Consider the following 17,011-nt stretch of genomic DNA (forward strand, 5'->3'; position numbering starts at 1 on the left):
ATTTCATTATCTTCGTTTATCATTTTGAAGATACTTATTCTGCTGATTTGTAATTCTTCTTTTGTCTAACATGTTATTTCTGTTTCATCTGATATAAAATGTTGTGGTTATTATCTTTTTAAAAATAACAACTGGATTCTTAATGAGTAGTTTTGAAGATTCCTGGAAGTTGTGAAGCAAGATTTTGTATGGATTTTATATCTTAATATCAATTTAGGGTAATGGAGGAACTGATGTCTTCAATAAATTAGGGGCAAAGACAGTCATGTAGGTGGATGACAAAAATGAGGGATAGAGGTGTTAGAGAAGCAAAAAAGAGCCTCCAAGGATGTTGAGCTTTCACACGTAGGAAAGAAAGGTTTCTTACTGAAATAGGAGAAACCTAAGCATATTTGTTGACAACAGGGAAAAATCAAAGTTGCAGTAGGGTCATTAATGGTGCAAGTTTCCAGGAAGAAAGGGGATAAATGATATATATATAATTTTTGCTGAAACTATTAGAAGTACCCCCAAAGAAAAGCATTTATCATAAATTGTGTTTAACATCCTTCTTTCCTCAGGCCTTCTTTACATCTGTTCAGTACAAATTTGTTGTCCGTGGAAGGATAAATGTGAATGAGAGAAATATCATGAAATTAAATTTTCAGTTTAATAACAATCAAAAATATGTTTTAAAACTTTCATAGACTGTACTAAACCAAAGAAAACAAAATATGCATACTTATTATCCTAGATTCTTTAAGGATCTTTCAATGCACTTGGAATAACATCTAATGTCCAGACCATATGTGAAATCTAAAAAACAAAACAAATGAACAAACAAACAGAAAAGCAGAACCAGACCTATAAATACAGAGAACAAACTGATGGTTGCCAGAGGGAATAAGGGTGGAGAATGGGCAAAACAGATGAAGGGGAGTGTGAAGTACAGGCTTTCAGTTATGGAAATAATGAGTCATGGAAATACAAGGCACTGCATAGGGAATGCAGTCAATGGTGTTGTCATAGTGTTGTATAGTGACAGATGGTAACTACACTTGTGTTGAACATAGCATAACATATAGACTCATCAAATCACTACGTTGTACACCTGAAACTATATAACATTGTGTGTCAACTACACTCAGATTTAAAAATTAATTAATTAATTTAAAAAATCCAGACTATTGTCAAGAGCTGCACTCTTGAAGATGGTACTCACTAGCCACATGTGGCTGTTTAAAATTTAATTTTAAATTCATTGAAATTCAATAAAATCTTTAAAAATTCAATGAGATCAAAAATTTAATTCCTGATCCCAGGAATTTAAATAAAAACTTGAACAGAAAAGATCTAATTCTTCAGTTAAACTCACTACACTTCAAGTGCTCAGTAGTCGTTAAGTGTTTGGTTGCTACTGTATTGGACAGTGCAGATATAGGACATTCCTATGCTTCCAGAAATTTTTGTTGGACACCACTGGCCAAGAGGGTTTTACAACCTAGAGGGCATAATTTTCAACTTCATCTCAAACCTGTCTCTTGCTCCATTTCCATTGACCAACATTCTTTCTCCAACATTCATGTTCCTACCTTAGGGTCTTTGTAATTTTTGCTTCCTTTCCAAGGACTCTTCTTCGCCATGTTATTCATGTCTTTGTTCAAATATCAGTAAGTCCTTCTCTGACAATTTTCTAAAACAACGCTTATTCCCATCAAGCTCTCTCCCTCCCTGCTTTAATTTCTTTAGACCACTGTTTGTTATTAAGCTGTTTATTGTCTGTTTCCTCATTAGCATTAGAGCCCCAAGAGGGCAGAGACTTTGTGCTGTTTGCTTTTATAGCTCCAGTACTTACAACAAGGTCTTGCAATAAATATTGCTCAACAAATATTTGTTAAATTAATATTAAAAGGTGTTCCAATTTTTTGGCATATCAACTTTAGGAGTATCTTAATAGAAATCTGAATATTTGATTCTCTAAAGTTCTCAGAAATTTTGGTTAGAAGATAAAATTAACAGAATCATAAAATATTTTCATATGTTTCTCTGAGTTTACTCCTAGTTGTTTCTGCATATGTTATAGGAAATTCAGTACTACAGCTGTATAAATTCAGCATTCTCATTATCTTTGAGTTTACACCATATTTTAAAATTTCACCAAAGAGAATATAATGGGAGAGAGGAGAGCTAGACCAGAGAGAAAAAGAGGGGGCAAGCACAGTATTTTAAAAATATAAGCCTTTATTTTATTTATTTATTCATTTATTTTTGGTTTGATGAGAAACTTTTTTTTGTTGTTTCAAGTTTTTATTTAAATTCTAGTTAGTTAGCATATAGTATAATATTGGTTTCAGGAATAGAATTTACTGATTCATCACTTACATATAACACCAAGTGCTCATCACAAGTGCCTTCCTTAATCCCCATGCCCCATTTAGCCCATCCTCTCACCCACCTCCCTCCAGCAACCCTCAGTTTGTTCTCTATAGTTATGAGTCTCTTATGGTTTACCTCCTTTTTTTTTTTTTTTTTTTTTTACATACAAGCTTTTAAAATTTTCTCCAGCTGAAGTACAGGAGGGAAGGAAGGCTATTTTAGAAAGGAATTGAGAAAGGGAGTAAAAAACTGACTTAAGTTAGGACTTCAGGGCCAGATTTCCAGAATTTCAATCCTGCCTTTGTCACTCACCAGTTTTGTAATCTGGAATGAGCTATTGAGCAATTTTTTCCCTCTCAGTTTCCTCATCTGTACAATGGAGGTAATGATAGTATCCCTTCATAGAGTTATTGTGAAGATTAAATGAGCTGATGTATGCAAAGCACAGAGAAAGTGCCTGGCATGTCCCCCCAACTCCCCGCACTATATGTTTGCTATTGTTACTATTTAAGGTGTCAGTGATTATTGTTGCTGTTGATATTGCTATTATTATTATTAGCCATTAGGGAAAGTTGGATAATATGTTTCCATGTAGTTTGTATCCATGTGGACCAATTTGCTGGTTTGACCACTGCTATTTGAATATCCAACTGTAAGATGCAATCAAAACATTTCAAAAGGAAAGTAAAGTTTGTAGGAAGTCATCTCTCTACATGTTAAGTACATGGGCTCTGGCTTGAGGCACTTCATGATAACCACTCTATTTATATAGATACTGATTTCCAACGGACTAGCCCAGGGTGATTTGCCCAGCCATCACCTGCCAGCTGGTGGAAGCAAATGCATGGAAAAGCAACACAGATCAAAGAGTGGCAGGATTTCTTCATTTTAAGTTCTAAAGTATTCTGGGTTTTGATATACATATAATCTTAATTTAAATATTCTTTAAAACTTTTAAAGATTGCTAAATTTTTTCTCTCTGAATTCAGGCTGAAGCACAACCCTTATCATTATGCACAGTATTCTAAATGTATTATATTTTGCTAGATGGAAGACGTAATTGACGATATGATCGGTATGGAGTCAAGTTTTAAAGAGGAAGGAACAGACTCTCCTCTGCTAATGCAAAGAACAGTAAGTGTTTCCAGACCCGAGGAGGTCAATGAGATTGAAATAAATAATGGCATCTGATGATAAAAAAAAGAAATTTAATTTGATTAGTAAATGGTGTCTTCTCCTACATTTTGAAACAGGCACAAGATAACAAATGAATATTAGGAAATATTATTGATGCAGAAAAAGATTATGTAATGTTACTGAGGAAGATGATAGGGCTTATGATAGTCCATCTATCTATCATCTATCTATCTATCTACCTATCTATCTATCTATATATCTATCTATCATCTATCTATCATCTATCTATCTATCATCTATCCATCTAATCCCTATAAACAGCCATCTAATTAAATATCTGCTATAGCATTTTCTATGAGTGATTTAATCTTCAGATTTTTGAAACACACCATATAATCAAAACATCCTCATGAGCTAATGGCTAAGTTTTGACTATTTTATCACAACTACAACTATCAGATTCAGAGGCTCTACATCTCGTAGAGACAAGAAAAAGATTATAACAACATAAAATATGACTTGACTTTCGAACCAATAACCAGAGATCAAAGATGAACTTAAGAAATGCAAAACAGGCCTCACCCTACTTTAAGGCATGCAGACAGACATCTATGTTGCAATCAGCACAAATTCCTGAAACGAAATGCAACGAAAGGATGGTATCTTTGAACCTCCTGTTTAATTGCGGTTACCTTCTCATTGTTCATTTATTAATCACTAAAAATGTTATTTGTAAAGCAGGTGCAAGGTCTTTTCACCTACTTTGAAGGGTTATTGTTGGGTGGCTTGTTTATGATTTTAGACCTTTTAGAAAAATAAGAAAAAATATGAAAGATTGTGATTGAGTTGTTATTTTAAACATTTCATTTAAAGAAAATGAATTCTGACTATATTGTGTAGGTAATGTGGATATTTTTCATCAGTAAATCAATGATCTGGTATATGTTAATGATGAACATTTAAATTTAAGACCTTAAGAAAAAATTGAAGAAAGTACCCCTTTATTTCTTTTCTGTTTCTTTTTTCCCAGACAGAATATTTAGAGAGAAGTATCTTTTTCCTCCTTTTCTCTGGTATGCAGGACCTCCTAGAACAGGTCACTAATACTGGCATTATCTGACAAAGGTCAAGTGAGGTTTAAAACCTAGTCTTTTTGCAGGCTTTATTTTTATTTTATTTTATTTTTTAGGATGGACTGACAATTCTTTCTACCTCCTCTCTTTTCAAATTTCAAGCAGCATAGTTACATGAAGTCTAATTAATATATTATTAATGATAATTTCTCCCTGTCTAATTTCACAGCATGAAGTTACTATTTTCTTAACTAATATTCAACTTCTGGGTTAGAGGAAATGATATTAATTTCCAGTAATATTTTCTTTGTATGTGGTGCTCATTAAAATTGTATACCTAAACATTCTTTTTGTCAAATCATCTTACTTGTTTTGTAGAGGCTGCATAGAATGGCTTACTCAGTGCAAATTGGTGGCAATACTATCTGGAATTTGTTTTTGTTAGCTAGATCTGTGAAGACTTTGAACTACTTTTAAAAAGAAAAAGATAGATACTACTGGCCTACCTGCACTTATGCAAAGAAATATCTGTGTTGACCAATCAGCAATCATTGATAAATCTACATCTACACATAAAACCAAAGAGTTCAATTAACCAAATATGTTTATTCAGTATGTATTATGTACAAGGCATAATAAATGTACCATAGGAAACTAAAGTTAAGACACAATTCACAAGTCAAGAGGTCACATGATAGTGGGGCAGTAAGTGAGGTGCACCTGAGGGGCAGGGAGGGAGAGTGTGGATCTCGGTGTTAAACCCAGGTTCTAAACTAGATGTTGTACAAGTCACTTAACCTCCCTGCTTTCTTCTACATTACAAGAATAATTTAAAATTTTTAGCTCCAAGGCTGTTTTTATATGAAATCTTAGTATACTACCTATGTACATTTGAAATACCAGTCAGAGAGTTGCTCTGCGGTTCAAGTGAAGGAGAAACCATATTACATTGAGATTTTTTGGAAGTGCTTTGGGAAAAGATGATGTTTGAAATATAGTTATGAGGGATAGTTAAGATTTTAAGAGGTAGCCATGAACACAGAAAAGTAGCAAGTTAAGAGAACAACGTAAGAAAAGGCAAGAGGTGAGAAAAAAAGAGAATGTTTAAGAATGGCTGGTAGAACAGAGATAGGAAACTCTGAAGGATTTTTATAGTTTATGTGGATAAAAATAAAGACCTGTTGGATTCAGAGGAATGCTTTGAGTGAGCATATTAGCGAGTGAAGCTTTTGGTGCAGATGGTAGAATCTGGCTCATCTAGGGCTTAAGTATGAAAGAAATTTGTTGGTTCATGTCATGTGTAAATTCCTAAGTACTATCGCATGTGGGCAGCCCTCCGTAACTTTGCCTTTGTTTTCTTCTGTGCTGGCTTTATTCCCAGCTTTTGAGCAAACACTATCATAGCCTATTCCTAGCTATGCACATAGTTCCTTCTTCCAAGCCCAGTTTTTTTGTTTTGTTTTGTTTTGTTTTTTCTAGACATCTACTTCTTCACAAGGAAGAGAAGTTTCTGATTAATTTAAGCCAATCTTGGTGGTCTCACTTCCCCTGGCAGAGAAAGTTTTAAGAATGGGCTTGTGTTGCAATTTTGACATGTTGAGCAGCTCCCTGGGAATTTTCTTAAGTCTTTAAAGTAGACCCAAGAAAGAGAAGGGTTTTGCCTCTCTGTGATGTTGTAGGTCAATGTGACTGATGTAGTCATTTTATTGCCCAGAAGCTAAATAAACTAAGGAAAACCAAAAGAAACAAAGGGAGAAGAAAAGCCGAAAGAAGTGCTGCTCATATGCCCCTGGAGAATTCTTTACCTGTGGATTTCACATTATGTAAGATTTTTTCCCCCTTTAAGCTAAGTGTGTCAGGATTTTCTGAGTGTTATAGCTAAATTCATCCTAATGGATCCATTCAGTCAGGCTTGGCAACCTAAGGAAAGGAGAGCATCTTGTCCCCCTTAGTTCCCTGGGATGATTCTTTTTAGAGAAATGTCTGTCGTATGTCTATCCCTAAGTCAATTTCTCTGGGTCTTGGGCCCACCCTAGAGCTGTGGACTGAGCAACCACACACAACAAATTACCTAGACTAAGAGTGAGAATGAGAACAGGAGTTGTTACAAAAATAAAATGAGTTCTAATGAGGCTAAACCAACAGATGTCCATTATGGTAAACTTCAAAAGTGAGATATTTATCAATTAACAGTAATCATTATTAATTTCGCACCTATTATTTGAAACTTTTCTACATATTTTACATATAAGTTCTCTAGTTCTCCTAGAAATCTGTTGAATCTCAGGGGCCGTCTATTGAGTGTGCTGTTAGTCACTTTAGCTGTCTCTTGCTGTGGCATAAGCAGAAAACCTTGGATCTCACTTAGCTAAGATTTATCTCAGGACTACTGCATATAGGCTTAACTAAAAGTCCTGTTATAACTTCTGATGATGAGAAACTTGGAAGCTGCTGAGGGGAATCTTGGACTGCTTGTGTTGGTCCTTCACATTTATCCAGGTTGAATGAAGTAGTTCAAAGTCTTCACAGATCAATTTAGCCCAGGTATTTCTGACCCAGAAATGAATGTTGAGTGATCAGTGAGTAGAGTCAGAATAATTAAGAAGTTACCTCTCGATTTCTATTAGCTACCTGTCAGCTACTTCTTACCGCAACAACTATGTAAACTAGATTGCAAAGAGCCAAAGGGCAAGAAACATTCAGCCAAATCAGTCATGCTTTTGACAAAACCCTAACCTGTCAGTTTTTCAGTCTCTTTAGTGTCAATGTATTTTTCTCTTCCCCATTTAGCCATCCCTTCACATGATAGCCTAGATCTTGTTATTCCCATAACATTTTTATTTCACACTTTTTGACCGTGACATTCTATTTGTTCAGTGCCTCTACTGTAGTGTTCTTATTTCGCCAATTGTTCAAGCTCCAAATCAATGGACTCTATCACTAATTTCAATAGCTATGACTTTGCATTCACAACATTTTGAAAATTTCCTTAACCTGTCTAGAGTCCTTGGTCAAGCCCTCCAACCAATCCTCTTGCAAACATTCCGAACATCTCCCCATTTTTCTTCATTTTACTTCCCTGGCAAAACCCCTTCCCTGATTACACTTCTCTCATCTTACTCCACATTTCAACCTGAGCAGCTTAATGGGTAAAATTTCACCACATTGCTCATAGTACTCACCTCAAATACATCACCGAAATTTCGCAGGGCCTTTCATCACCTACTCTACTGGTATACACAGCTATGCCCTGGTAAAAATTCTCATTAATTGAGATCAGTTTTTAATACCTTCTCTTCTCTCCTCAAAACTCCACAATTCATAGCCCATTCTTCATTTTGCAGCCAATTTCTCTTCTACAATGTATTTCAAAGAGCAAATGTATGCAACGCTATTGGAATTCATTCATTAGCTTAGCATCACCAATTCTACTAAACCACCTGCATCTGTTTTCATTTCTTCTGCCATCTCTTCTATTAGAATAATTGCTCCAGCTCATAATCTAAACCAGCCCACCACTTGTGCCCTGGATCTCACTCCTTCTTACCTTCTTCTTTTTTTTTTTTAAGATTTTATTTATTTATTTGACAGAGAGAGACAGGCAGCGAGCGAGGGAACACAAGCAGGGGGAGTGGGAGAGGAAGAAGCAGGCTCATAGCAGACGCCCCACCCAGACGCCCCACACTCCTTCTTACCTTCTTAAGGACTTTCCTTCTCTAAATAGTGAGTCCTTCTTCTACATAATCAGTCTATTCCAATCTATGGGATTATACATATCAGCATTACACTGGTCTTTAACAACACTCCCTAAAAAAACCAAACCCTCAAAACTCCCTTTGAACACATTTTCTCTCCAGCTGCCACACTATTTCATGACTTAGTTACACACAGAAGAACTTCTTGCTTCCATCTTCACCCTGCCACCCTTTACTCCCCTCCTGTTTTCTAGTCTCCAACAGAACCATTGTCTTCACAATTCTAAAGGAGCTCTTAAAACCAACCAAAGTAGAAGCCAGTAGTAAGTTCATTCTCACCTCACTTGGCTTCTCAGTGGTATTTGCCATGGTTGAACAGTTTTCCTTCTTGAAGTATGATCTGGGATTCTCTGGCACCACATTTTCTGGTTTTCTACCCACCTTGTTGGTTCTTTCTCTTTTAACAGATGTTTAAATGCTCACCTGCTCCAAGGCTCAGACTTCAGCCCTCTTTTCTCATGTATTTATGTGTTTATGTATTTGTCATTTATTTATACATGTATCTCATGTGTTTATGTATTTATTACCTACAGGTAATCTCCATCCTTCTCCAGCCTAGATCTCTCCCCTATATGTTAGGCTTCTATATCCTACTGCTTGACATCTTTTGTGCTTCTAACAGACATCTCAAACTTAATATGACCAACAGAAAGCTTTTGTCCCCCCCCCCACCCAAATCTACTTATGGTTCATCTAGAACCCCTCATCCAAAAGAGTCATCTTTCTTCCCTCTCACCCCCACACCTCCACATCTACCAGTATGTTCTAACGAGCATCCAAGATTTCCCGAATCTCACAGCTTCTTATCAGCTCCTCTACTAAAACACTTTTCCAGTCTGCTATCATCTCTCACTTGAACTTCAGAAACAGAATCCAGCCTAACTTCCCTGCTACTTCTTGCCTCCTTACAGCTGTTCACACAGTAGCCAGAATGATCTGCACAAAGCAAAAATCAGATCCTGTTTCTCCTTGCCTAAAATTCTGTTAACTTCCTAAAATCCTCGGAATATAATCCAGACATTTTACCATTGTCAGCATTTCCCTTTAACTTTAGGCTCTGTCCTCAGTAGCCTTCTTCCTGCTCCTTGAACAGGACACGCATATTATCATCTTAGGACCATTGAACTTCCTTTTTAGTCCCAGATCTTCACATGGCTGCCCCTTTATGTTTCCAATCTTTAGTCAAAATCACCTTGTCAGAGAGGCCTTCCACAATCAGCCTAGCTAAAAGACCCCATCTCATCACTCCCTAAATCACTATCTTATTTTGATGACCTCTGATACTTATGATTAGAATTATTATTTTATTTACCTATTGTGTGCCCCCACCCCTAGAATGTAAACTGCTTGAAGATAACAGTTTTGTCTGTCTTGTTCATGGCTGTGTCCCTGTAAGGTAAAGCTGTGACCTGTTCATTATTTTATCCTCAGCACCTAGCACAATGCCTAGCACATCATAGGTGTTCAGCAAATGCATGTTAAAGAAACACTTCAAAATCCACATGTAGTATTGAAAAAATTATTCCCACTATACATTAGTATTTAATAATTTTTTAACGGAAAAAGACAGTAGCAACAAGAATAACAACCATAATCATAGCTACTGTGCCTCCGGTTCTTGCTATGTGACAAGGATTGTACAGAATGCTTTTTGTGAAAAATTGCATTGATTATCACACCGAACCTATGGGAGAGGGACTAGTATTACCTGTTATCACTTCATAAATGAGGAAAGAGGCTTAGAGAAGTTCAGTAATTTGTTCCAGTTCCTGCACTTAGTGAATGGCAGGGGAGGGTTTGAATCTAGTCCTGTAGGATACCAGATGCAACAGCAATCTTACCCACCTCCTGTGCCAGCAGCCTCAGAAGGAAGCTGTTTCCTAGAACTGTAGAATCCTAAGATTTGAAGGGACCTCAGACTGATCAGATTCTCTGCCACACTCTTGCGGGTTGATTGCTTCGCCTGTGAGTTTAGCTGTCTCCCTATAAATTCCACCTGTTGGTCTTGGTTTCACCCCTTCCTTTCCGAGACGTGGTGGTCCATAGTAACTCATTTCTTTTATCATATATAGCTATTTTTCCAATCAGGTGTCTGTAAATGCTGGTGGCATTTGGCAATCTCAGTAAACTGTAATAGTTCAAGACCATTCCAGAGATGAGGACTGAGTAAATATTAACAACCCCTTGCGCTTGGTTGGAACTTGAGAGGACTGCATAACATCAACAAGCAAGCTTTTGTCAATCACAATCTAGACCAGATTAGTCTTAAAGTCCAAGGAAGAGCCAAAGTTCACCTTCACGCAGAGTTTTCTGCCCAGTCCTCTCAGCTATTGTTTGCCAGTTTTTAAAGAAAGAAAATGATGAAGTAGAAAGAGAAAAACGTTTCTCTCGGGGAGGTTAAAGACACTGCAGAGTTAAAACTGGTGAGCAAGTGCATTTTGGAATTCCTTCAATGTTTGGAGATGAAACCACCTTAAATACTGAACGTAAACTTTATAAACTAATACTCAATAAAACAAGGTATGTAGAAATTGAGCTTTGAAATGCATAATGTATAATCTGCTGTACTGACAAGCTTGTTTACTTGCAAGATAGTTTTTGGTGCTCTGGATACAGTAAGAATACTGTTATAGTCTCTTTGATAAAAAAAATTGTTAAAAATGTTTTATTGGGTTGTTTCTATCAAAAGGTGAGGATTCCACTGGTTATTTACTTCAGCATTTACATTAAATCAATAGCTGTTTTTATTAATTTAGTACTGAATAGGTCATATGCATATAAAGTGTATGATGCAAAAGTCTTTATAAGTTACCATCTCTATTTTGTGTTTTCTCTTTACTACCTAAGTTATAAGCCAGCTGGCCAAGGACAAGGGAACTTCTACTCCCGCCCAACACATTATTTTTATTCACTCACAATAGAACAAAAATAATAATAACTCAGTGGGACTTCCCTATTCAATGTTTGTCATTCAAACCTCTTAGCCCTGCTTTTGCAAATAAAATAAAAAGGGAGATCACTGGTGTGTGCCTTAGAACTGGAAAAATCTAGTTTACTACATTTAAATGAACAAATACCCCAAAGGAAAGAAAATAATCTTTTCAATTCCAGTTTTTTATGTATGCATACATTGTGTGGTATATGCTCCCCTACAGTGCTCTCTCTTTATGCCTGATGTTTCTCTTCTTTTTATGTCTACAGTTATTCTAATAATCTCATGCTCACTTTTACCATTTTAGTTCCACAGTGAATGTCTTCACAGAAAAGAAAAATAGAAGATCCAAACAACTCAAAGTTTTCCCTCAGTTTCCCATGAAACTTACACTAAATGTGATATAAATAGAGATCCATGATTATCACACATATATATATGTAAGGGTATATGAATTTTTTTTGCTTTCAGTGTTTATACTGAAAAATTATCTGAATATGTATAATTATATGTATTTTTTTCCTCTTTTGTATTTATAATGAGATTATCTGAGTGAAGGACATATCACACACACAGACCACACATATGCATAGACATACATATATAATATATATATATATATTTATACATATACATTATACATATATATATGTATACACACACACACACACACACACACACACGTCTCCGGAAAATTCTCAGGGTTTTAGATAAGTAATTAATTTTCATGAACATGGTAAGTAGTATATACTATTGTACTCTCTTCGTTGAGTGAATATAAATGAAGAAGGGTAAAACAATAAATATAAGCTAAATTATTAAATTTATGTTTGAGTTTATTAGTCCTATAGTGTTTTGGTGAAGAGAAAAATAAACCAGGCTGCCGTGAAAGATAGTGTTGGAGAAGGTTTGGACTTTAAGTTGAGCCTTAGAGAGTAGGTTGGATTTTGATACTAGAATAAAACTGAGAAAAAATTAGTCCAATGGCATCCACCTTTTTTGCATATTCAATCACTTCTTACCATTAAAAGTGTTAAGGCAAGGACCTTTTCAGAATAGGGTAGGTAGTAAAGAATCCAGCCTTTATTTCAGATAGACCCAGGATTAAATCCCAGGCCCACTTTTTATATAACTGCATGATCTTGAGATAATTACTTAATTTTTCAGTTTAAATTATTTTACATTTAAAATGGGAAACATGATACCTCATAGAGCTGTTATAAAGATTACTTGAGATACTGTTATTTGTTATTATTATAGAATATACTAGCTTAATATCTGGCACATAATAAATACTCAACTATCTATAACATATTATACATGTTAGTATAATGGTTATATTTTACTATCTTTTTTTTAAAAAAATTACCAATATATAGACTCATAGATTCCTTGCAGCAACACGCTTTTCCTTCCTCCCATTGGAGTCTGAAATCTATTTTGGGAGCCATGCCATGGTATATGTGTACATGATGACAAGAAATCTTTTATAACTTGAGAGTAGAGGCAAATAATGTTAACTAGATAATGAGGGGCCATTTAATGAAATTTTTGAATACTACACATAAGAGTTTGACCTTAACTTGGGAGTTAGAGAGGGAGAGATTTTTTTATTTTTGGGGTGGGGGGGTTCAAAAGGAAGTTGTATTTTTAAAACATTAGTTGGTCTGAGAGGGGCAGTTGAGAATTAATTGAGAGGGATGGAGAGATACTAAATGGAGGGACATAATTTAGATTTAGGACCCTGAAGAATTGATACATGAGAACAGAGAAGAAAATATCAACCGACACATGATTTAAAAGAAAAAAAAATCATACTGGGTGATAGATTGAACATAGTATATCAAGAGGGAAGAGGCCCAAACAATCAGGAAAACATAAGTGAAATTTAGGTTCCTGATGATGTCCTTTATTATATTTAGTCTGATAAGAATAAATGGATATCTAAGAGCATTTTCATAGTTTATTTAGATGTTTCTACAATATATTTGGGCCCAGATTTTATTTTCTCCTAGGGCAGCATGATTTTAACAATAAGCAAATCTATATTTTTTAGGGTTATGGAAATTTATTATCTTATCAAACACTAAGAATTTTTATCATAAATGGAATTGAATTTTATCAGACTTTTTCTGAATCTATTGATCTGATCATAGATGTCTTTTTCTCTTCTAACGTCATAAAATATATTTATGGAAAACCCAACATTGTTATGGCAAAATATCTTGTTTATATTCTCTTGGATTCATTTTGCTAATACTATTTTTTTATTGAGGTAAAGTTGACACACAATGTTACATTAGTTTCATAGTGATTGGACAACTCTATCTTATGCTATGCTCACTGCAAGTGTAGCTACCATCATCACCATACAATGCCATTACAAATACCATTGACTGTATTCCCTACGCTGTGCCTTTCATCCCCATGATTTACTCATTCCATGACTGGAAGCCTGTACTTCTCTTCATTTAGCTAATAATGTTTTGCTTCTGATTTATAGTCATGAGTGAAATGGGCCTATAATTTTCCTTTCTCATAATGTCTTTGTATGGTTTCAGACTCAATGAATTAGACATATTCTCTCTTGTCTTTTTTGTCTGAATATGTTTGCACAACATTAACATGATATATTTCTTGAAAATGTAACACTTTTGCCCATAAAGCCATCTAGTCCAGATATTTTCTTGTGCAACATGTTCGGTTTGTTTTTATTTCTTCAGTAATCATAAGACTGTTCAAACTATCAATTACTTCTTCAGTCAGTTCTACTAAATAATACTTTTCTAGAAATTCATGTTTTTTGTCCAAGTATTCACAATCATTGGAAGATTATTGTGGGTAATATAGCTTATTATCTTCTTATTGTGGTGAAATGTATGTAGCATAAAATTTGCCATTATAAACATTTTAAAGTGTACAATTCAGTAGCATTTAGGCAGAGTCATAATGCTGTGCAGCCATCATGCTATCCATATCCAGAGCTTTTTCATCATCTGCAACAGAAACTCTACATATATTAAGAAATTGCTATTCCTTTCCTCCTGCCCTGAGCCCCTAGTAACTTCTACTTTTTGTCTGTATGAATTTGACTATTAAAAGGTAACTTATAAATGGAATCATACAAAATTTGTCATTTTCTGTCTGATGTATGTCACTTAGCATAATATTTTCAAGATTCATCCATGTTGTAGTATGTTATCAAACTTCTTTCCTTCTTAAGGTTTTGTAATATTCCAGTATATTATTTTTGTTTTTTCCTTCATATGTTGATGGTCATTTTGTTTGTTTTTTCCTTCATCTGTTGATGGTCATTTAGGTCGTTTCCACCTTTTGGCTTTTATGAGTAATGCTGCAAGGAACATTCATGTCTTAAGTATCTGTTTAAGTCTCTGCTTTTTTTTTTGGCGAAAACTTAGAGGTGGAGATTCTGGCCATAGGGTAAATTTATGTTCAACATTTTGAGTAACTGTCATACTGTCTTCCACAACAACTGCATCCCTTCACATTCCCAGCAGTAATGCATCAAGGTTCCAATTTTCACATTCCTACCAACACTTGTTATTTTCCTGTCTCTTGATAATAGTCATCTTAATGAATGTGAAGTGGTATCATGTTGTGGTTTTGATTTATATTTCCCTAATGACTAGTGATGTTGAACATGTTTTCATGTGCTTATTGACCTTTTGTAGATCTTCTTTGGAGAAATGTCTATTCAAATCCTTTGCCCATTTTTAATTGGATGGTTTGTTGTTCCTGCAGTGGTTGAGTTGTTGGAATTTAAAAAAAAATATAGTCTGGATATTAATATCTTAGTTATATGATTTGCAAATAGTTTCAATATTCTGCTTATGGATTAGCTTTTCTCTCTCTTGATAGTGTGCTTTGATGTACAAAGCTTTAAATTTTGATGAACTCTAAATTCTATTTTTTTGGTTTCCTGTGATTTTAGTGTCATATTCAAAAAAAATCATCACTGAACTCATTATCAAGATTTTCGCCTATCTTTTTTCCTAGAACTTTCATAGTTTTAGCTCTTATGTTTAGATCTTTGATCCATTTCTAATTTTTTTTAAAGATTATTTATTTATTTATTTGACAGAGATAGAGACAGCCAGCGAGAGAGGGAACACAAGCAGGGGGAGTGGGAGAGGAAGAAGCAGGCTCATAGCGGAGGAGCCTGATGTGGGGCTCGATCCCATAACGCCAGGATCACGCCCTGAGCCGAAGGCAGACGCTTAACCGCTGTGCCACCCAGGTGCCCCTAGATCTTTGATCCATTTCAATCAATTTTTGTATATCATATAAAATAAGGCTTCCAACTTTGTTCTTTTGCATGTGTAATCTACTTTCCCCAACACCATTTTCTGAAAAGAGTGTCCTTTCCCTATTGAATGATCTTGGTACACTTGTCAAAATCATTTGACAATATATTTGAGGGTTTATTTCTGCACCATGTCTGAAATAGTGCAGAAAGTCCACTCCATTGGTCTATGTCTGCTATTATGCATACACCCACTGTTTTGATTATTGTCTCTTTGTCATAAGTTTTAAAATCTGGAAGTGTGAGTCCTCCACCTTTGTTCTTTTTCAAGATTGTTTTGCTATTTGGGGACCCTCGAAATTCTAAATGAATTTTAGAATGGGTTTTTCTTTTTCTGCAAAAAGTGCCTTTGAGAATCAGTTGAATCTGTAGATCACTTTGGGTACTGTTGTCATCTTAACAATATTAAGTCTTCTGATCAATGAATATGTGATGTCTTTCCATTTATTCATGTCTTCTTTAATTTCCTTTAGCAATATTTTTTAGTTTTCAGTGTATAAGTCTTTTGGCTTCTTGGGTAAATGTATTACTAAATATTTTATTCTTTTTGAGGTTATTGTAAATAGGATTGGTTTCTTAATTTCTTTCTCAGATTCTTTATTGTTAGTGTATAAAGATGCAACTGACTTTTCCATGTTGATTTTGTATCTGGCAACTTTGCTGAATTCTTTTATTGGCTCTAATAGCTGTGTGTGTGTATATATGTGTGCGTAATTTCAGGTTTTTCTAAATATAAGATCATGCCGTCTATGAACATGATCATTTTACTCATTCTTCTCTAATTTGAATGACTTCTGTTTCTTTTTCTTGCCTAATTGTTCTAGCTAGAATTTCTTTCTTTCTTTTTTTTTTAAAAGATTTATTTATTTGACAGAGACAGCCAGCGAGAGAGGGAACACAAGCAGGGGGAGTGGGAGAGGTAGAAGCAGGCTCCCAGCGGAGAAGCCCGATGTGGGGCTCGATCCCAGAATGCCAGGATCATGCCCTGAGCCAAATGCAGACGCTTAAGGACTGCACCACCAGGCACCCCTATAGCTAGAATTTCTAATACTATGTTGAATGGAAGTGGTGAAAGCAGACATCCTTGTCTTACTTGTTTTTAAATCTCAACTTGTACTCTTAGTATGACCTTCCTTTCTCTTGAAATAGTATTTATTTATTCTTAATTCTTTTTACTAAATCTTGCCAGGAATGTGTCATTCTTGTTCACTAAAATAAAAAAATAAAAAACTTTTGCCTTGTGGATCTACTTTTATATTTTTTTTCAATACTTTATGCTCTTATTATCTGTTCTACTTTCTTTGGGCTTAATTGGTTATTTTTCTAGCTTCTTGAAAATGATACTTAATTTGTCAAATCTCAAATTTTTGTCTATTTCTCTCATATTACTTTTTAAAGGTATAAATTTCCTTGAAAGAATTGTTTTGCCATATCC

At 35.0% G+C, this 17,011-nt stretch overlaps 1 protein-coding gene across 5 annotated transcripts in view; it reads left to right on the forward strand.

The window, feature by feature from the left end:
• Positions 1-17,011, forward strand: part of TFEC (transcription factor EC) — a 229,715-nt gene that overhangs the window by 160,806 nt on the left and 51,898 nt on the right. For all 5 annotated transcript variants that reach the window (XR_015723893.1, XM_087860874.1, XM_045792800.2 and 2 more), the window contains one exon: positions 3,403-3,489. Coding sequence is in view for 4 of the 5 variants with exons in the window: in XM_087860874.1 (XP_087717000.1) it covers positions 3,403-3,489 (87 nt within the window). In the remaining variant the exon portion in view is untranslated. The remainder of the gene's footprint in view (positions 1-3,402; positions 3,490-17,011) is intronic.

Source organism: Ursus americanus, chromosome 3, assembly GCF_024610735.1.
Source record: "Ursus americanus isolate L20-20 chromosome 3, mUrsAme1.1.p, whole genome shotgun sequence".
NCBI classification, from domain to species: domain Eukaryota; kingdom Metazoa; phylum Chordata; class Mammalia; order Carnivora; family Ursidae; genus Ursus; species Ursus americanus.